This window comes from Helianthus annuus, chromosome 17 (genome assembly GCF_002127325.2).
Source record: "Helianthus annuus cultivar XRQ/B chromosome 17, HanXRQr2.0-SUNRISE, whole genome shotgun sequence".
Lineage (NCBI taxonomy): Eukaryota > Viridiplantae > Streptophyta > Magnoliopsida > Asterales > Asteraceae > Helianthus > Helianthus annuus.
Genome location: NC_035449.2, coordinates 186428921 through 186452542, shown reverse-complemented (window position 1 = coordinate 186452542; position 23622 = coordinate 186428921). Strand labels below are relative to the sequence as shown.

The 23622-nt window shown below is 37.9% G+C and overlaps 1 protein-coding gene across 1 annotated transcript; it reads left to right on the top strand.

Annotated features, from left to right (window-relative positions):
* The first annotated feature begins 12656 nt into the window (after positions 1–12656).
* On the top strand, positions 12657–17262 carry LOC110921795 (midasin-like). The gene is made up of 2 exons (XM_022166138.2): positions 12657–12760; positions 14726–17262. The coding sequence occupies exons 1-2, from the start codon at positions 12752–12754 to the stop codon at positions 16961–16963; spliced, it is 2247 nt and encodes a 748-aa protein (XP_022021830.1). The 5' UTR covers positions 12657–12751; the 3' UTR covers positions 16964–17262.
* Positions 17263–23622: the final 6360 nt, after the last annotated feature.

The following is a 23622-nucleotide window of genomic DNA, read 5'->3' as shown; positions in this document are numbered from 1 at the left end:
TAATGTGTTAACACGTGTCATTGGTTTACACGTGGCATTGATATTAAATAAAGGACTAATATTGACAAACCTTGAAAGTATATAAATTCGAGGGTTATAAATGTCAAACAAGGGTAAATATACTGTATAGTAACCCTAAATAATGCTTGAACCTTCAAACGAATAAATCATAGATCGTACAGAAGCGAAACGCGAAAGAAAGTGAGAGATTACAAGCTACAGGGGTTAACCGTGTCAACATGTTTAATTATACCTCTGAGTGACCCTTTGACGTTCCCAAGGCTTTGTAACGGTATTATACACTCACTAAAATATAATATATAAATTTCGCGAAGTTTCGTTATGAAACGAGAAAGTTACGATCGAATTCGTAGGAGAAGGGTTAAAAGCGTCAATAATGAAAGTTAAGGCTTTCTGAATAATTAATAAACTAACCGGGGACTTAACAACGCAGGTAAATAACACGAGGTCCCTAGTTGTAATTAACCGAGGGCCAAACCGCAAAGTTACCCCTTCAAACCCGAAAGGTCAGGTAAATCATTACGAAAGATTTCGTTATTAATTACCCGATTCTGTCATCATTGCAAAAGATTTAAAAGTTCTGAAAATATAACCTCTCGCGGCCCGCGTGAGGTTTTGGCTTAAGTTGAGGCGGGCCGCGAGCCTCCTCTTTTACTCGCCTGATTTTTGAATCTCAGGCGGCCCGCGTAAAAGTAGCATGGATTCTCCATGCGGGCCGCGTGGGACGCCCAGATGCAGAAACTTTGTATTTTCTTGCCTTTTGAGCATTATGAACGATCAAACACCAATAAATGAGGCATGGGCACCCTATACTTGACCCATAGCTCTAAGTGACACATGCCCATCATCCATGATCAGCTGTAGGCTGTTGTGTGATGATCTTGAGTGCATTGTTTCACTATAAATAGGCTAGTTTGGTTCATAACATTCACACAACTCAAACACTCCTATCTGATCATTCTAAGAAGCTCTCTAGCATTCTCTTCTGCTCTCTAAGCAAGATACAACTTCTGTAAGTCGTTCACACCCATTTTGGTCATATATTTCCATAGTTTTAGCTTATAAACTCAACCGTCGTAACTAACGGTTGTCATAGCGATAAATCACAAATGGTCCAGTGAATTGTCGGATCAAAAGTAGTTTTGAGTTGGTATTTATGTGGGTAATAAACCCCTAAAAGGGTTCCCTCTGATCACCACTCTAACTATGTCAAATATCGAGTCAAACGCGCACTTAAAAAGTCAACAGAAAGTCATTTTGCCGTTTTCTACATAATCTGTAATGTATACGTTATGAAACCTGTTTTGATGTTCATAAAACATGATATTAAGCATATAAACTTGTTTGCGCTCGTTTGAATCGACCATTTGCTATATTGACCCGGTTCGGAGCCGAATGTCGCAAAAGTTTGACTTTTGCTTTTACTTCAGTTCTGACCCGTTTTAGTGAGGTATAGATATGCCTTAGGACTCTCTTAGGACCGGGTTACATAATGGTATAACCCTCTGTGACCGGTTCAAGAGTTATCCGAGTCTTTTGCGCATTTCCGTTAATCGCCTAAAAGTTGACCGTAACGCCATTTTGAAAATAAAACGAGTATTTCGGACACGTGAACGGACCAGAACCTTGCTTATTAAATTATAAGCATGTCCTTAAAATTTCACGTCAATCCGAGGTCTAGAATGAGAGTTATGCTAAATAGCGCGGTTAAAATAAACTTTTGTAATAAAAGGCGCAATTAGCATAACACCTATCTAAACCAAGATTTCGTCACCAAAACCTTTACCCACTGTTATAAAATAATATTTTGGGAATTTTAGAGATTTTTAATAATTTTTACCTTGCTCATAACTTACGGTTATGGCTACGGTTCGGTAAATACCGAATATGCCCTTTTCGGCCAAAACTTGAGTTCTACAAGGTCTTTTGACCCGATTCCAGTTGCTACTGATTTTAAATAATAAATAAAGTATTTTAGACTTTATAAACTGTTTGGGAAACTCAGATTTCCTGTAGAACTCGAAAAGCCCTTTTAAAGTCTTTAAAATGACCGAAAAGCCCCTACGGGGCGTAATATTAACTTAAACTCGTTACGGGCATCACGGAAGGTATCCTACTGATACCACAACCTCTTTGAGGCATATTGACTTAGGAAATAAGCGTAAGACTCTCATGGTTAACTGTTTCGCCTATTGCGCGCACGGTTCGGCTTATGAAACTAGTTTTCATAATTTAGCCGATACGGGTCAAACTATATTATTTGAACCCCAAAATCCAGAGTGTGAACCTTGAACCCATATAAAACAAGTCTCTGAACTTGTTTGGGGCAGAGTCACATTCCATTCTCGGTTTTCGCCTTTTCGCGCGATTAAACCATATTTATATTCTGGAACCAACCGGTCTAGGCTACGGCCAATATAAAGACCCGTTAGGATTCTAAGAGGTTAATTAAAACCTTCGTTCCAGATTAGGAGCCCAGTAAAAGCTATCGGTGATTTAATCGAACTAAGGAATAATACTTGCAAAGGTAAATACTTTAACTTATTTCCCCTATACGGGCTTGGGTTACGGTATGTTAATACCGCTTGATTGAGCATTATATTTTTCCATCGCTTAGGTGGTTAATTAAATAATATGATCGGCTCATTTAAACAGTTTTGTTTCTTAAAAGCCTTTGGGGGGTTTAATGACCGTTGTCCCGGATATCCTTGGCATCATTTTACGAAATGGCCACGACCATCGACATCCCGGTGTAGGCGTACACCCGGTATATATTGTCGACATTAAATTAAAAGACGTAGCCGTTGGTTTTTATACTACGGTTTTACGCAATGTGGTGTGTCTATAAATCTTTAACCCGGCACGACCCGGGCTACTGAACGCATAAAAGAACATGTAATACGTTCACAAGATTTTAATAATTTTCCCAAGTTATAAAAGAGTTTGTGCCTTGTGCATTCAAATCAATTTTAATAAACATTTTCAAATGTGTCGGTTGAATGTATTTACCAGTGTAAACTGACGTATTTTCCCCAAAAAGATTAAGTGCAGGTACTATACGAAATTGGCTGGTATTAGCTTCCTAAGCATCACGAATAGTCTCGCAAACTCGATGCCGTATCTGAATGAACAATATTTATTTATTTTGATCCGCTGTGGATACATTCGACTTCTGTAATACATTTGATATTACAACCAGAGGTTGAAGTATATATTTATCTTTAAAGCTTCCGCTGTGCATTTATATAATTGTGTGGTTTGACTATATTGTTGCCAACATCGTCACGGTAATCCCCCACCGGGCCCACCGGTGATACACGTGGAAATCGGGGTGTGACATTAGGTACCCAAATTCGTTTTTATGGAATTTCCAAATTCCATCATTTCCTTGTTCTAGTTCTTTTAGGTAACCTTTCATTCCTTCAGCATCATCTTTGATTGCTGTTTTCTGAACTTCTTTGATTTGTGCCCTTAAATCTACTTGTAGATTTAACCTCAGAGCACGGACTCGTTTTTGTTTCTCATGGTACTTGCGACTTAAGGCATCTGCAACTACATTTGCCTTTCCTTCGTGATATTGGATATCACAGTCGTAATCGCTTAGCATCTCCATCCATCTTCTTTGCCTCATGTTTAACTCTTTTTGCCCAAATATATATCTTAAACTCTTATGATCTGTATAAACAGTAAACTTACTTCCATACAGATAATGTCTCCATATCTTAAGGGCAAAAATTATGGCTCCTAGTTCTAGATCATGAGTCGTATAATTTTCTTCGTGCTTTTTCAGTTGTCTAGAAGCATACGCAATTACCTTCTTGCGTTGCATTAACACACATCCGTATCCTAATTTTGAAGCATCACAATATACTTCAAAGTCTTCTGTTCCCTCGGGTAAAGCTAAGATTGGTGCAGTACCTAGAATTAAATGAATTCTAAATTCTACTTCTCTATCAGGTGGTAATCCAGGTAATTCTTCTGGAAAAACGTCTGGGTATTCTGAGACTATTGGAATATCCTGAAGTTCCTTATCTTTAGTGTTAATGATTACTGAAATCATATACACCATTTCCTGCTTTCTCGAATAGCTTGCCAATTTCATTACTGAGATAAATTTCAGTGGCTTTCGAGATTTATTTCCAGTAATTATAATTACCTCTCCTGAAGGGTTTTGAATTTCTACTACATTTTTATCACATAGGATTCGTGCATGGTTGGCTATTAACCAATCCATTCCTAATACTACATCGAATCCGGCTAAATTCATTGGTAACAGATTTGCAGAAAATTTATGGCCTAATAGTTCTATTTTTCCTTCTTGCCAGATTTTATCTATTTTCACAGAATTTCCTTCTGCGGTTTCAACTGTGAAAATTTGCCTAAGAGTGGTTAAAGGTAACTTAAGAGCTTGACAAAATGAAGTTTTAATAAAACTTTGGTTCGCACCAGAGTCAAATAATACTTTTGCAAATACGTCATGTACTAGGAACGTACCGGCTATCACATCAGGAATGAGTTCGGCTTCTTGAGTGGTCAGCTGGAATGCGCGTACATTCTTCTTGGTTGCTCCTTCAGCGGGTTTAGCTTTGTTGTCTACTGGTTTAGTTAGCTTAGGACATTCGGATTGAAAATGTCCCCTTTCTCTGCAGTTATAACAAATTCTTGTTTTCTTCCTGCAGTCTTCCTCACGATGTCCTTTTGCCTTGCAAAAATTGCAAACTATATTGCATTGTCCATAATGCTTCTTTTTGCAATTTCTGCAGAAAGGAGGTGATGAGGATTGCCCTGTTCCTCTTTTCTTGATATTACCCATACGAAATCCTTGGGTAATCTTCTGAGCTATTTCCTTCTTCCGGTCTTCTTCTCTTGTGCGCACCAATTCATCCGTTAGGGTGTTAGCTAATTCTACCGCATCGTCAATGGTACGAGGTCTCGCAGCTTTAACGATGTTTCGGATTTCACTAATTAACCCCCAGATGTAACGGGAAATAAGTACCGGTTCTGGCGAAGCCAATGTTGGCACCACCCTTGCATATTCAAAGAATGTCGAAGTATAGCCCCGGCAATCTACCCCTGTCATGCGGTGACTTAGGAATTTGTTTGCCATTTGATCTTTTTCATATTCGGGACAGAATTTTCTTTCTACCAGATTCTTAAATTCTTCCCAACTCATGGCATAGGCTATCCTTCTTCCTTTTGCCTGGAGGACCGTGTTCCACCATTCTAGTGCTCCTTCTTTGAACAGATTTGATGCATACATCACTTGATCCTCTTCGGCACATTTGCTTATTGCAATCACTGCTTCGGTTTTCTCTAACCAACGCAGTGTTGCAGTTGCCCCTTCGTTACCTGCAAATTCAATAGGTTTGCAAGCAAGAAACTCTTTGTAAGTGCAACCAGGCGTTGCAGCTTTTATCCTCTTAGGGAGTGGGGCCTGTTGCGGATCATGAGTGTCATGATTGCCTCCTCCATTTATGCTGTTACTGCCGTTATCTTCTGGAATACGTTTACTAGGAATTAATTGTGGTTCAGCAGGTTTCTGAACAGCAGCCACAATTTCTGGAATAGCATGGGCTATTCCTTGGGCGATAAAGTGCTCAATATCTTGTCGGGTTATATATTGATCTTCCGGTTCTTGCTCAGATTGATTTACTTCATTAATTGGTTCATTGTTAGCGTTTTCCATATAACCAAAATTGTCGATTTCTCCACTTTCATTTTGTTATTGTATATTGTATATGCCTCCGTACACACCGTATCTTACAAAGTTTTATTGCCCATTTTACAGAATTAGTTTTACTATGTTGGTTATAATACAGACAAACTTTTTCCAGCCTTTCCTATCTTTTGGTTCATTGGCAGTTTCAGTAACGACGCTCCCTCTCGTCGTACTTCCAAGATAGTTGCTCCCCCATTTCCCTGATCCTATTACCTGTACCTATCAATTCTTCACCGAACTGACGAAGTTCAGCTAGGTTTTCATTACTTATGGGAGGATTAGGGATAGGTTCTGGGTCAAATTGTAGGAGAAAACTATAGGGACTATTAACTATATTTTGGAATTGCCAGTCATTGGTCCACCATTCCTCCATTTGGCCTAATGGTCTGGTGTGAACTAGTGGGTCTGGAATAGCTGGTCCTAGGTTTAGTGGGAATTGGGCTGTAGCCGGGTAAGAGAAGAGATTATCGTTGATAGGCTCTAAAACATCACAATTATCCAGTAGGCGATCTATTTCGTCCTGGAACGTGATTTCCTCAGACTGTTTAGAGCTTTCGCCAATTTCTATTCCCTTTTGCTTAAGATCTATTCCTATTTCCGTTTCTGGTGGTTTCGAACTTTCTCCAGTTTCTATTTCCTTTCCCTTGTTCATGCTCACAGGGTTTTCTATTTTAGGAAGTCTTCTAGTGGCTGGTTTCCTACGGCGTACTTTCCTCCACCCTACGTATCTTCTTTTCTTTTTAGGTTTGGCTTTTTCCAGCGGTGGAGCTTTGAATTCCACAGGTTCTTCTATGTCAGCAATGTAACCAGTAAAGTCGTAAGAGACTTCGATAGACACTGGATATAAATTGAGATTCTGGAATGCTTCCGACATCTCATTCATGCTGCATAGTATATATGCAAAATACAAGAATGTAATGTTAAAACTTTGGGACAAAGTTTAACAAACAAACACTGAAGTTTTATTGCATACTAATTTATACAAAGGACAACAGAAATAAACACACTAGGATTTTATTTATTTACTGGATTGTGATTTCTCTTACTAGATCCAACTTATCGGATATTTAGAGGTTGGCATTTTCTGCTACAGTAGCTAGCATATAGAGATTTGCCCATTTCTTGTCTATTTTATCTTCCCAAGGTGTACTATTACCCAACTCTTGGACTTCTGGGTTAAACCTAACTCTCTTGGTTCGGGGTTTCTTTTTCTCCTGACTCTTTTTAAGTATCGAATCCCTTTTCTCTGGGGAAAGAGGATTCTCATAGTTTGCCTTGCGGACAAAGATTCCTTCTTCTAGGTTTACTGGGTTTTTAGAAGAAGATGCAATATCTAATTTGTGATAGATAGCAGACAGCTTTTGTTTACCCATACTGTAACTAACAAATAATCAGTTAATACAACAAATAATCACAGAATGATAACTAGTAAGATTAAGTATTTTGTCAAATACTTAATTCCGTAATAGGCTTAAATCAGTGGCTCGATCAGTGGCTCAATAGTTATTTAATTATTAGCTCTGATACCACCTTCTGTCGCGACCCCCGACCCACCCTGGACGGAATCGGGAGCCGCGAGCAGTCCAGTGGTACCTGTGGTATCTGATTTATGCGGCAGCGGAAGTCTTTTATTACAGGATCTTTTCACCGTAAAAATTTCTCGTTTTAATATATTACACAAAGTTGTTAGGGGATAAATTTCCATAATTTACAATACGTTGATTTCACACAGAAATCATTATTTGCCAAAACATGTTTTATTTATTTATTCACAATGAGCCACTTCTCTGAGCTTGTAGTGCTTTACTGCACTTTTCCTGGATCACACAGATCACCTGAAACATGTTTTGAAAAAGGTTTTGTCAGCGGGGAAATACTGAGTGAATCATTCTGTTTTCTAAAACGACCCGTTAGTTATAAATTACAGTATCAAGGGGAATTACAATGTTTCTGATATCAAACCAACTACCCACAGTATTTGTCACTCGACCAACCATTGGCTAGCCCATTTGTCCAATGGTGTCTGTGACTGTGGTCAGATCACCCCTTGGCCACCCGTTTGTCCAAGTGTGACGGGAAATAAGTAATGTATACAAAACCCCACATACTGGCTGTAATATGGTGATTACATAGACTTAATCCCTGTAATTATAACCTTTGAAAATAACTTGGAGTTGTTGTAAACTTACTCACAAACTGTGAGAAAACAGTGTAAAAAGAAGAACGACTCACATTGCAGATTAACGAGCAATAGATATAAGCCTACTGATTAGCCTTGATTAAACCTAGTTTAACACAATGCACACACAGGCAGGTTAGTAACTAATACAGCAGTTACGTCAATTCACGAGATTAAACCCTCACAACGGTTAATCAGTGCAATACTCGATAATTCAATCGGATTCACAACGAATAACAGAGCATAGTCCGAATTCGAACAACACTCTAATATTCAAGTCGAAATCACGACGAATAATCAAAGTACAAGCTCAATTGAGCAGCACCTGGACTATCGTTGGATAGTTATAATCGATCGGACGTTGAATCGTAATAGCGATCGAGTTATTACCCTGATTGCGGCAGCACCTCGTGATCGTGTGTGTGTGTTGTGGACTGTAATCGATTTAACTCGACGTACAGACAGCGATTCTACGTCGCTTTTGTTTCAACAGTTAAGTGCCAAGGTCGGCTATTTATAGCCAGAAATTCGACACGCTTACGGACCGTATGCCTAACCCCTTACGGTCCGTAAGGGAACCTGGTCTGCTTACGGTCCGTAAGGACCAACCTTTACGGTCCGTAAAGGGTGCAGCCTACTTCCTAGCCTAGCTGAGTTCGGTTGTAGCCTTGGTGAATCAAAAATTTCAACCAATCAGCATCTAGCAACGATTTTAATTAGATAATTATCAATTAGGGTTTGCCCCCCTCGAGTTTTAGGGGCCCTGATCCTGATTCCGATTGTTCCGGAAATTTCAGGGTTTATGCCAAATTACTTGGGTGTCTTAATTAGGGTTTTCTTATTGGATAATTATTATCCTAATTACGGATTTTAGTGACAGTTGTTACATATGCAGAAAGAAGTCTCACTTAAATGTTTTATTTCGCAGATGGAGCCCAAAACTTACAAAGAGGCATTGACCGAAGACAGCTGGGTTAATGCAATGCAGGAGGAACTGCAACAGTTTGAAAAACTGGGCGTCTGGAGACTTGTTGATCTGCCGAAGAATCAGAGGTTTATCAAGACGAAATGTGTCTTTAAGTGTAAACGAGATGACAGAGGAGTCGTGGTGAGGAACAAGGCACGACTTGTGGTCCAAGGCTTCAGCCAACAGGAAGGAATAGACTACGATGAAGTTTACGCACCGGTTGCAAGGCTTGAAGCAATTCGAGTTTTTCTAGCCTTTGCATCTTGGAAAGATTTCAAAGTCTATCAACTCGACGTCAAATCAGCTTTTCTGTATGGCAAAATCAGAGAAGAAGTGTATGTGGGGCAACCGCCGGGGTTCACAGACCCACAGCACAAAGACAAGGTGTATCTACTGGACAAAGCGCTTTACGGACTACACCAGGCCCCGAGAGCCTGGTACGAGACGCTTTCGACTTACTTGCTGGACAACGGGTTCACAAGAGGCACAGTAGACAGCACTTTGTTCACAAAAGAAGAAGCAGGCCACTTGCTGATCATGCAGATATATGTTGATGATATAATTTTTGGTTCCACCAACGACGATTTGTGCAGAGAGTTTGAGAGAGTAATGAAAAAGAAGTTCGAAATGAGTTCTATGGGGGAGATGAAGTTCTTCCTCGGGTTGCAAGTAGAACAATTGCCTGATGGAATCTTCATTCATCAGACAAAGTATGTAAAGGACGTGCTCGACAAGTTCGATATGACAGATTGCAGTCCTGCATCCACCCCCCTCGCGCAGAATCATGGTATTTGTCCTGACGAACAAGGTGTGAAGATGGACGAGACATTATACCGATCAATCATTGGTTCGTTGATGTATCTCACAGCTTCCCGTCCCAACATCATGTATCCGACATGTCTCTGTGCCAGATATCAGTCGAATCCGAAGAAGTCGCACCTGACGATAGTAAAACATATTTTACGGTATTTGAAGGGTTGCCCAAGCATCGGCTTGTGGTACCCTCGCTCGGGTGACTTTACTTTATCCGGTTTCGCTGATTCTGATTTTGGTAGCTGTAAGCAGAATGCTAAGTCCACCACTGCTGGGTGCCAGTTCTTCGGAACTCGGCTTGTTACCTGGCAGTGCAAGAAATAAACTGCAGTTGCGCTCTCCACATGTGAGTCTGAGTACGTCTCAGCTTCTAGCTGTTGCTCGCAGATCCTTTGGATCCAACAGCAGATGCGCGACTTCGGTTTGCAATTCTTGGATACACCGATATTTGTGGACAATGAAGCGGCCATTAATATTACTAAAAATCCGGTTCACCATTCGAAAACCAAACACATTGAAATCCGTCACCATTTTATACGTGATTGTTATGAGAAGAAATTAATACGGATTGAACACGTGAGCACCGATGATCAGAAAGCTGATTTTTACACAAAACCTTTTGATAAAAAGAGATTTTACTATCTTTCGAGGTTAAATGGGTTGAAAAATCTGCAATCTGGGAGGGTAATCGAATGTGAAGCCGAGTTGGACGGCGATCTGACATGAACCTGTGTTGTGTTGTTATTTTTCTTTTGTACAGTTGTATTTCCTGCTTTTCGATAAAAACAAAAACACAAAAAATATGTTTTAGTTTTAGGGGGAGATATTCGCAGAAAAATACAAAAACATGATAAAATCATAAAAATCCAAAAACATTAGAAAATTACAAAAAGAGTTGTGTAGAATAGGGGAAATGATAGTACATCAGCTAGACGGACTCAGTACGCTAAAGAATTGTAATGTAAAAAATGCAATTAAGTAGTCTCGCTAAAGATGTGCCGGTAGGTTTTTACAGAATTAGTAGATCAGTTTGGGATATAAACATAAATTCAACTTGCGTTTACGTGGGGAACACCTCCAGGATATATAGGTAACCCCTGAAATCTTGTTTGAAAGGTCCCGTATTCTGAGATACTAGGTCTTTATGCTCAGTGATATCTGGGGTATTATCCCGGGACTTCTGCTGTATGGAAATACTGACCTAGTCCCCGGATAATACTTTCTGCAATAGCTTTGAAACATAAGCTCGCCCTCAGCATGCTGATGAAACAATAAAATTGATAGTCGCTGCTGTTGAAAACAAAAGATCCTCTAAAGGGGACACACCTTAAAGTCGAACCGTCATCTCTCTGCTGAACGGAAGTTCTGACCTGAGCTCTCACGGTTTCGCATCTACCCCGTTACAGATATCAGCTGTGGTATACTCACCTGTAAGACTGAATACTGGGATCCGGATACGGGAGTATATACTGAGGTGGGACACTTGTAAATGTTTAAGTCTTAAAATACTAATCACGTATCCCGAACAGATTGAAAATTTTGTGAGAATTTAAGTGGATCAATATATCGGCAATCTACGCGAACTGTTTAATGCTTAAAATGTAATATCAGCTTAACGGTACTTGTGTTCTGTCGGCAGCTGATATGATCCCCTAACACGCTCGCAAAAATATTGTGTGTACATAGTTTCAGTTTATCCAGTTAAAATCCAAAAAGATTTTATTTTCTCATCTTATTTTTCGACAACCGATATTGGGAATTGAAAGATCAAAACCTATGTGCAGATCATGTCAGTAATTGATGAGGGTTGGGTAATTTGGAGATTGCAAACTATGATTGGTATTGTGTTTGAAAGTTAAAATGTGTGTGAATGTTTGAAATGTTCGAAAGTTCATTCAGTTGAACTGTTTTTGAAAAGAAACGTCAGCGTACTTCATAATTCTGATCATCCAAGGCCATTAATTTGGACTTGGTGGGTCAAACAGTTGACCAAGGTCATTAACTTGGACTTGGTCAGCTGGGTGTCACTGTGCTTAAATCTGAAAATCTTTCTATACTAATAAACAAAAATCCTTTTTGAACACGTGTCATTCTCTGGTAATTTCTCATCCTTATTTTTTATTTATCTCTTTTATTAAATAATAATAATAATAATAATAATAATAATAATAATAATAATAATAATAACAACAATAATAATAATAATAATAAACATCAATTTAACTAAATCTATTTATCTCTTTTGTTTTCATAATCTGAAATTGATTTCTTTTTTAACTATAAAGTTTCGATCTTTGGCAATTTAAGTCTAAAGTTTCAATCTTTGGTATTTTAACCCCTTTGATTAATTTGATTTTTCACTATTAATTTAAAAGTTTTCATCTTTTGCAATTTGACCCTTTAATTTTTTTTTTACTTTCAACCCAAAGCTTTTCATCTTTTGCAATTTAATCTCAACATTTTTTTTTACTTTCAATTTTAGTCTCTTATATACTTTTCATCTTTCATAAGTTCTCCATTTAACGTGTCGTTCTAAATTTCCGAGTTAACACGCCGCAACGTGCGTGTGGGGTTCAACGTTTTTCATCTATTTTTTCCTGTTTGATATGTCCGTTGCATCGCGTCTATTTTCCCCCGTTTGATAGGTCTGTCGCAACGTGCGAGTCAGAGATCGACTTAGTTATTTTTTTCTCAGTTTATACACAGGCTCGTGGTCATATGAGAAACATTTGCCTTTCATCTAAGATGATATATATAACTAATGAATCCCCCGCCGCATTGCGGCGGATGATAATTCTAGTGAAAAATTGAATAAAAATGATTTTTTTTTTTTTAAAAAGTTAGAAACAGGTTCGCTTATTTGTCAAAACATGGTTCGCTTTTTCATCAAAAGTTATAACTTATAAGCGAACCTATACCCCGTATATATATCATCAGGTCCGCTTTTTATGTCATTCACCCTCATACTCTGGTCCGCTTCGTTCACAGTCGATTTCAATCATTGTTTTGCCCCTATTTCATCTGTTGTTGTTAGATTATCACTATTTCGATCATGGGCAAGGTAAGTAACCGTTCAATTTCTGCAAATTTCATGTTAAATTTGTTGTGTCGGCTATCTGTTTGAGTAAATCATGTTTTTATATCTTTAACTGTCATAATTGTTCAATTGAGCATGTCATTGAAGTCGATTAATAGTGTAGATCATGTTATTGTGCTTGAATTGCATTGTTTTGACTGTTATTTCATGTATGCCGACGATTCATGAGCATAGTCTTAGATCTAGGGTTGTAGAAAGGCCATTGATGACATTAGAAGACACCCCAGGTCTCGGAATCATGTGTAGAGTCTGATTTCAAAATCAATTTTAGGTTTTGCCTGGTTTATAAATGTTTCACAGGTGGTTCGCTTGTACAGACAAAGTAGGTCCGCTCATAAGTCACATTAGGTCCGCTTATTAGACATTCATAGATCCGCCCTTATGAACATATTAGATCCGCTGATATGTACAAAACAGATCCGCTCATTAGTCATTAACTAGGTCCGCTCATCAATACAATGTTAGGTAGGTCCGCTCATTTAGACATTCTTAGGTCTGCTTTTCTGTGCAAACTAGATCCGCTCATACATGCATTGTAGATCCGCTTTTTAGTCACATAGTTGGCCCGCTCATGTTTACAGTATATATAGTCCGCTTATATGTACCAGGTATGGTTGGCTCTTATAAATTTGGGATTTTTACATATTTCCCCTTATTAAAAAGGCTTTTTACAAATTTACCCAATCTTTAAATTTAATTACATATATCCCCTTTTTCTTATGAAATTACTCATTTAGCCTTTTTAGTATTCCTTTTCTTTAATCACTCTAATAATTTCAAACAATGTTCCCCATGATCTTCCTCTGCTTCTCTTCACAAACGACAGCAACAACCCTACGCAACTTGGTGGTTTGCGTGTTTGCTTCAGCTTGGCGACAACCCTACAGTACGGTCACAACATCACCAACGGCACTCGGCAGGGGCTGATATTGGATTCACGTTAACCTGCGTTCGACGACAACCTACTTCTGTTCGACGACAACCCAACAACCTGAGTTTTCTTTTGTTTCAGAGGATGATTTCGCAGTCACCGTTGTGGCGTTATACGATATCAGGCACGCGGTTTCGTGCTCTTAATTACACGTGACGTAGGGTTTTTGAAATTTGAAACCATTAGCTGTTTAATTCTATAATCATTACCGTTTTTTAGGCATTAGTGATAATGTATCCAATTCTATTTTCAAAGATAATATTAACAGTTTGCTCTTTCTTCGATTTGGTTATAGATAGAACTGAAGTGAAAAAGAGCAGTGATGACTTATGTCTTGTTGATCAGCATATATATTATTGAATCTGGGTTATGTTACTTGCTTGTACATATTTCAAAAAACAGCTAATTAGTTAATAGATTAACCTTAGGTCTATTATACAGTAGGATCTAATCTACTAATTGTAAATAGGTTCTTCGATTGTATATAATGACTATTTTTTTTTTTTTTTTTTTTTTTTGTGGAGATGCATAAGGTGAAAAATAATTGCCATTCACGTTTTTAGTTTGTATAATTTTATAGAGATTTACAAGAGCCAAATTGATGATAAAAAAAAAACTAGAAGAATAAGGGGATTTTATTAGAAAGGGGAAATATGTAATATGTTCATTAAGGGTAAAATAGTAATTTAATATGACTAATTTTAATGAAATTGACAAATATGTAATATATATGGTTTAGGAAGGGGAAATATGTAATTGATTTTAGGAGTTGGGTGAATATGTAATAAAGTTTCTTAATAGGGGGATATATGTAAATGACCCTATAAATTTTATGTGGTCCGCTTGTTTGTCACTATGTTTGGTCCGCTTATTAGTCAGTGTGTATGGTCCGCTCATGTATACCAGTTTGGTCCGCTTATATGACCATGTTGAAATTTTTGAAGTTTGAAATCTTTTCTAAGTGTTTCTGATTCATTATTTCTGTGTTTGTTGTGCAGGCTTCGGCGAATGTCTTATTTGATTCTTTACACAATAGTTGTTGTGACTTAGATGTTCAGAAAAATCCTGAGTTAGAGAGTTTCAGGAGTATCTTGGAGTTTATGGGTCGTATTTCTATCAAGAAAGCTTTGACTGATCAAAGGCCTATCTACAGATCGCACATTGATCGATTCTGGAAAAATGCCACATACGATGAGGAAAATAAAGTAATTTCTTCGGTGGTGGAAGTTCATGGAAAGATGGAAACAATTTTGGTGACTGAAGCTCTAGTACGCGAAGTGGTCAACTTTCCTGATGAAGCTAATTATCCAACACGGTTTCCCGAAAGGATGGTGAAAGGGTGTATGCTGAGGTTGGGATACAGAGGAGCTTTAAATACCGGAAATTATCTAAAGTCGAAGTTCCAGAAGTCTTTCAAGTTTCTCATTCACTGTATTTTGATTTCCTTAAGTCATACGAAAGGAAGTTACGACCAAATGAGAGACTATCAGATGAACATGTTGACAGCTTTGGTATTGAATAAGAAATATAACTTCTCTCACATCGTTTTTCACTACATGGCAGAGAACATTACTACCAAAGTCAGGGCGTGGAAGTATCCAAGGTTTGTACAAATGTTGATAGATCACGCATATCCGGAGATTGATAGGAATATTAAAGACGATTTATTGGTGCAAGCTCACATGTCTAACAAGACACTAAAGCAGTTAGTGAATTATCATCCGAATCATCCAGAGCCAACACTTGTTGTCGAGCCATTTGGTTGTATTAAAGATGCAAAATATGTTGATCCGGATCCAGTGAATCATCAAAACTGGAGGAATGAGGAAGAAATGAAAGAGGCAATATATGCTGATGAGCTGAAGATTCTCGAAAATTTCAAAACCACGAAGAATGAATGGTACGTGAAAGAGTTTGGGAGAAGACGCAGATTGGCGACTCCTACAGCAGAACAGGGTGAAGGATCATCGTCTAAACCAAAGAAGAAACAAAAGAAAACGGCTCGAACTATGTTGTTAGATGAGCCTGAAGAAGACAATCCTGTTGTTGATGTTGAAAAGGAACAAGATGTAAATGCTGAAGATGTTCCATCTAACACTGATGTTTTGATTGATATTGATATGCTTGAAACAGGGCCAGATTTTGTTGCAAATGTTGTACAGACTGTAACTGCTGAAGTTCAGAAAGAGAAAGAAAAGGTTATAGATGATATTGAAGGTGACGATATGGACAAAGACACAACTAGTTCATCAAGTTCATCAGATGACGAAGTTGTAGATGAGAATGAACGTCAGAGAAGGATGAAGGAGGAGATAGAAAAAGAGAAGTTGCTCAGGAAAAGGAAAAGATTAGAAAAGGATGATGATGCTCCTTATGTTCCTTCACCAGAGCATGTTACTGAATCACAATCAACTCCAAAAGTTAGAAGGAAAGCTGGTGGTCGAAAGAAAGCAACTCCAAAGATCAGAGTTTCGAAGAGACCTCAGAAGATTGTGCAAAAGAAGCAACCAGAAAAAGAAAGTCAAAAGCCTCCTACACCTCCACATGAACCAACACCACCACAATCACCTATTCACCAATCTCCACCAAGACAACCTACCCCTCCACAACAATCATCACCACCCAGACTTCCCACACCTCCAAGACAACCATCACCTACTCCTCAATCAACACCACCACAACAACCAACACTTTTCTCTTCACAAGATTTATTCGGTACACCTCCACTCACTCAATTGCAACCTGGTTCTTCTAGCAGAGGTCTTCAAACTCCGCAAGATAATTTGTTGGATATTGGTGACTTTGGTTTTGCAAACAATGATCAAGTGTTGAAGTTGGAAAAGAAAATGGAGAATGTGATAGCTGAAAACAAGAAGTTGGCAACTGAGAATAAGAAGGTAGCTGATAGAGAAAAACTTCTTGCGGCTCGTGTGCAGAAGTTAGAAAGTGAAAATAAAGAGTTGGTGAAGAAAGTTGAAGCTGATCAAACAGAGATTGATATCTTAAAGGTTCGTGTGACTGAGCTTGAAGAAGAAAAGAATCGACGTGATGATCAGAATGAATACTTCAAGCTAAAAAACAAAGAGCTTGCAGCATCTAAGGCTTTAAGGGATCATGAATTCTATATGCTGAACAGAGTAGTAGAAAGCATGCTTGGAACGTCGGTCAATCAAAAGTTTGAAGAATTGAAAGTTCAAGACCTTCGAGCTGAACGTCAAGCTGAAATAGAAAGATAAATGAAGGATAAGGGTAAAGGAGTTGAAGGAAGTTCATCTGTGCCTGAAATGGCTTTAGTACCTTCGATGGTTACAGAGAATCCTGAACCGATATCTGCAGTTTCTGGTTTGTTCGAAGAAGAAACACCTATGCATGAGTTGATAGGTGATGACGATGAGGAAGATGATGAAGAAGATGATGATGATGAAGTAGTGTTCTCTGCTAGCAGTCATAGTTCAAAAGGTGACGATGATTGTGACAACCCTCAAATTTACATGTAACCGTACAGTTTATTAATGATAATAAAAGCACTTGATGACTGTGCTGAATTATTTAACTGCTCTCCGATTACTGTGTTATAATTACATGTGCGTGTTAGCATACTAGTAGTATACAGAAAAGTTACTAAATAGTCCGGTATATTTTCCTATGTGTTAGGAATTAATTTCGTTACAAAAAGATGCACAAAAGACGCTATACGGGACAATTAAACGCTTTAACGGAACGATGTGAAACAGAACAACCAGACATTACCCGAGACATGAAAATATTGTTAGAAATATTATTTTATCATTTCAAATTATTTTTTGTCACAAAAATCCCTATACACCATGTAAACATGACATACACCCACTATACTTAAAAATACCCTTAACCTTCTAACCTACTACCTTCTAATTAACAAAAATTTACATTTTACCCCCCCTCCAACCGATTTTTCTGCCATGATTAGTAATAATATATTGTTTGGATTATGTGAAAAGAAAATCTTGGTTTCATTGGCCAAAAATTATTGTTATAATTTCCCTATAAGCTAGATTGCATGTTTCCAAGGTTAGTGATCATTACTACAAAACTTGCACTCCTCCTCCTCTCTCCTCTCTCTATAATTCGGCTCACACCCCCCCTCTCTCTCCACAACTGATTTCCATCACCACCATACTTCATACCTCCATTTTCTTCTCCATCTAGCTCTCTTTCAAGTTGTGAAGATCCTCCATAGAAGTGTGAAGTTAAAGTGCTCTCAAGAAGCCTTGTTCAAGCTTTTCTCACCATCATTCTTCATCATCCTTACACTAAGATTACAACCCTAGCCTTGTGCTAGTAGTAAGTCCCTTCATACTCTTGTTTCCACCTTGATTCTTGTTACGATTTGTTGAATGTTTATGACACACAAAGCTTAAACACTAAAATATGAACTTAAGTTTCTGCCTAAAAACTTTATGTAAAAAGGTTGTGTGAGGTTGAAATCTGAATAATTTAGGGTTGGTTAAAGCATGATTGAAGTATTGACATTTGTTCATCAATAAACCATGGTTAGGATCTTCGTTTATGCACTTTTAGTCACTTCTACAATGTAAACAACTTGCTGAGTTGGATTTCCAGCCAACTTCAACAGGCTGTAACGGGATCATTTTAAATCGAAAAACGGACTTTCTGAAGCCTAAAATGAATATTTTGGAATAACTAAACAAATGGCACTGGAATCATAATTTTTCGAAACCGTTTACTATTTTTAAAAGACCATTTTTGGACAGCAGCTCAAGCTGCATTTTTATTACAGAAAAAGTGTGTTGTTTTCGAAGTCATAACCTGAAACCTGAGTGAAACCGACTCATGGAATTTTTACAGTAGATGGACACCGTTGTCAGGACGACCCGCCAACTGGAATTTTGTCAAACGGACTTACGGTTAATTTTTAGTGAATATTTCCGTAAACTGCAATCAGAAAGTAACAAATCAGATTGCAGTCAAGAAAATGATTTTTTATAAAATATGGGTAACGAACTAGACTTTGATATTTTTACATAATAAACTTCGGAACATATAGAACCTTCTGTAAAAATTTGAGAATTTTTGGAAAAGGTTTACTATTTTATTAAAATGCTCGAAAACAGTCCAGTTTCGATTAATAAAGCTGAAACGACATAAGTAGCGATTTTGCGCATCTAAATGTCGAGTAGGTTATCCGAGAATGATATAACATGTTATATGTCAATAAAGGTGTTATGTGCAATGTTGTATGTTTGTCTATGAGTGGGGAATAGATGGGAAACTTATATGGGCATGAACCGTTAAAGTGATGCATGTTATGTGATAGATACGTGTAGGGACTTTGTGTTCTATTTGAAATCACTAATAAACTAAGTGATAATTATACTAGGGCGTGATTGACCGACCTTGACTATTAGCTATATTTGAAAATCAAACCGAGCAACCAAGGTGAGTTCACACTCTTTCTAAGGCATGGGATTCCCGGTGGGTTGGGAATGAGATTGAATGACTACTCGAACTATCATTACTATTAAACTACTTACTACTGTCCTCGGATTGAAGGGCACGTACGTAAAGCCTACGTACACGATCATAAGACCATCAACTCTATCACTTTAAGTCCCTCAATTATCGACTTAATCGCCGAGGCCTATGGCGAGCGGGTCATTAGTTAATAGCGCTATTAGGTTTAACAAACCTCACACCGTGCCAGTCGGACGGGCGTGTACTAATGGACTATGGGCAAAGGGTCAATGCTGATAGACATTGACTTAGGGCACCTCTTACATTTTCGTAGCAGTCGATACGCGTGGTCTAGTAACGCATGGGAAGCCCCCACCAATCTTCGCAAACATGTCAGAAAGACCGCGATACGAATTTATACGATACATGATTTACAAAACGAACAAATGATTTACGAAGCGAATGCTATAACTAAACAACCAGCTGTGAATTCACTCAACTTTGTTGTTGACTCGTTGTTACATGCCTTACAGGTCGCTAGATGCTTGGAGCTTGCACGAGGAAGGAGTCGTTGTGGTGTACGGACTGTTATGTTCCGTGCTTAATATTTAAATCCTTATGAACTCGTTAAACTTGCGTTTTGGACTTTAAACTTATGGCTATGAACTTATATTTTGATATCACGTGTTATGGTTCCGCTGTTTAATTTAAAACTTGGTTAACTGGCTTTTGGTCACCAATTGTATTGGGGTTGGTTTTATTTACTTAAATACGTTGTTCAATATGATTGGTGGCTCGATCCTGGTCACGTCACGCCTCCAAGCGGTGGTACTCCGCATGGTGGGTTTTGGGGGTGTGACAATGATGATGATGCTGCAGGTGGCACTGGCGTAAGGGTTACAGAAGCTTCTACCGAGAAAGTTGTTGATGATTTGATGAATGACACGGTTAATGAAGAATCTGGGGAAGCTACTGGAAAGGGGGAGTCAAGTAAGTCGCAAATAGTTGAACATTCTAAACAATTGTTCTTGCGCTTAGATGTCTATAAAGAAATGTTGAAAGATGTAAATCCTGATATCCAATTCGACTTTGAAGAAGAATTGGAGTCTTTTGATATTAACAAAAAGCTTGATTACAAGTATAATTATGTTGAAGAGGCTGATCTCTATGATAGAGTTGAAGTAGAAGATTGTTCGGATAATGAAGATGTCACTGAAGATACTTCTAAGTATCCAACTCTGATGGAATTCTTTGCTGAAGAGAACAGAGAGGAGTTGAGACAGAAAGTGACAGAGGCTGTAAATGAAAAGGTTTTTGAGAATATGAAGAAAGACGTTGAGAAAGAAGATAGATCGAAGTGGTTTAAAGACAGTCACGAGAGAAAATTCAAAAGACCTTTGAAGTATTTTCAACGTGACAGAAGTGTTTCTCTCGGTGATATAATCAGTTGGGGATTTCTGCCGCAAGTAAATGCGTATGCCATCCGTAGAGAGTATGGAGTCCAGTATTTTGAACGTCTATATGACATTATGTCATTATCGTGGTGGGACGTCGATGAATTGTCGAAAGTTAGAAGCTTGGATTATCCGGTAAGGAAGAATGATGTGGCGATGTGGGGTTATATAAAGTATGAATCGCTGAAGCCGTTTCGCAAGTGGAAGCCTCATCATCCTAAGCGTGTTCCAAGGATAGATCCAGTGACTGGAGTTACTGAGACGATACTGAATGTAAAGCCTCCAAGAACGATGAAAACAATTCCTATGCCACAGATGGAACAGGAATTCTACAAAGGCTTTATCGGTTGGATGTACAGCTGCAGAACAACTGAAGCGATCATATCTTATAGAGCTGGTGGAGAGATTAGAGATATTCACGTCTATGATCCTATGTGGTTGGTTAACTGCTCGGCGAAAGATATAGAATGCTTGTTCATTAACAAGATCCGTTATCAGCCAGCAGACAAAGAGCAAGCGCAACAATTTCAACGTGTAGTTTCACTGTGTTTTCAGAAAAGCATTAACTCTGAGAGCAAGTGGAAATCTTCATGGTGATCGTTAGATGAAAAGATGAAGAGAAAAGCGAAGCGAGAGCGCGAACGTGAAAATCAGAGGATTGAAGAAAAAAGAGGAATGTTTATGAAGTTACAAGCTGATGAAGAGAAAGCGAGGAAGAAAGAAAATGAAAGAATCAGAGTTGCGCTGAGTAAGAAGCCAAAGCCGAGGGAAGAATCGTACAAAGCTATCTGAAGACCTACAGACAAGACAAAGACTGCGGCTTCATCCAAGGGGGAGTTTGTTGGTGCATAATGTCTAAAGCCTGCGTCTTAGTCGTACTAGATTAATGTATAGGGTCTGGATAGGATGTTTTTGTAAAGTTCAGGGGTTAAACATGTAATTTTATGGTTTTCATGTTAAAGGTTCGCTTATGTGAACATGTGCCACAAAAGCGAAGCTACTTAGTAGGAGGTCCGCTCATGTGGCATGTCACATAAGCGAACCTGTTTGCCTATATATACCCCTGTGTCACTTTCACATTGTAACTGTTCACGTCATCGGAGGTCGAACTGATGTCCGTACTTTTGCTGATATATCAATGTGAAAGAGTGTTTAAAGTGTATCTCGTCTGTTTCTACTCCTTTCTACCATTGTTTTGCTTTGTTTCATGTCCTATTTGTATTTCCGCGACATATATGGCAGGCACTAGCTCAGATTGACTCGTTTTAGAGGTCATACTGATCCTACAAGTTTTAACTTGGTTGATGGAGCAAATGTATGTTTTCCAGCTAATGGTGATGATGATTTTGAAATGACTCAACCATGAATTTGAGGAGTATGTACGTTCAAAGAAAAAAAATGAATTGTTATTATAAATATTATTGTATAAAGCTAAATAGACTTTAATTATGATTATTGGATTAATTAAATAGATTTCTCATCATTTAAATACGTAGACTTTTTATAATGAAATGAAAAAAATAAATAAATGTATAACTTGACTTTACCTAACCTACCTCGTTCAAAACTTATAAAGGATTCACCTTTCAAACTATAATTGTTATCTTTTCTAACCAACCGGTCAAATATTTCGGGATTCCGCTCACTTATTGTTGATCATAAGCCTTCTAAATCTGATTCTCTATTCCGCTCAAACCAGAACCAACCGTTCACCCCAGATCGCGATGTACCAATGTGGCACTCCTGTGTAATCCTTTGTTCATCGGAGCATTCTGTCCCGCCACCCTACTACGTTGTCATTGCTATAACACTCTCTAATCTGTTCTGGTTCGACTATCGAGGTAAGGAATTCGATTTTTTTCCCAAGTATGTAGTCTGTAATTGTTGGTATCGTTCCGGCGACTAAAATATAAAGAAGGTTTGGTACGATAAGCCTGAGATACAATAATAAAGTTTTCTTCTATGTTCTTCTGTTCTTGTTTGTTGATTCGAGTTTTAGTTAGTAAAAAAATTAGTATAACCTTTAAAAATCTCAGATACAAGTTCTTTTGAAGAAGAAAGCATGTATAATAATTCTAAAAGTTATAGCTTCGGGGTTGTTATTGTTTACAATACTGGGCTATGCCTCTTAGAACCTATGCATTGACTAAAACCCTTGTTAATGCATTATAAAGTGACTTGTGGTCGTAACTAAAATGGACCAATGGCATTTTGGTTTTGTTGAATTCCTTTCTATGATCATGTACACATTTCCTCGTGGATTTATAGATAATTAACACAGATTTAACCTATAATACTTGAGGTAAATTAAGCCCATTGTCTTGCCACTGTGATTTTAATAGGAAAAGATGATGTCCATGGTGTTGGCTCATAAGCTTCTAATTAATTACTTTGTATAACTAACGGGTGATTTCTAAAACTATTACATAATTTATAATGATTTTATTTTAGGAGTGAAACTTATATAAATACTACTGAATTGGATAGTTGGCTTTAAAATAAGGATGCAAACAACAAATTAGTGTGGTATGTTATACGATTTTACATAATATATCATAACCTATTTTGAACCATTAAAGATAATTTTCAAGGGTCGTAAAAGTCTCTGTCGCCGTAACATTGATAAGTCAACAAATCGGACTACCAACTTAGCGTTTCGTAAATTAATTTCAACAATAATAAACTGTAGGTTCGCATATATGTTGAAGATGACTTGTTTTGTTTTGCTTTGCTAAACCTAAGGTACGGATTCTGTTTTCTTTTCATCGTAGTATACTTTTATATTTTCGTTACTCGTCGGTACGAATTCCTGTCCTTTTCAACATAGTATTTTATTCATATCCGTTACTTTGTAGTACGGGTGTTTTCGTTAGATGGTTCGGTTCGTATTGTTATGTGTTTGGTATTTGTTGTAGCATGCAATAGATCTTAGATTTTGTGCTCGTTATTGCATGTTCCCTTTAAACTTATGTCAAGATACATTTATT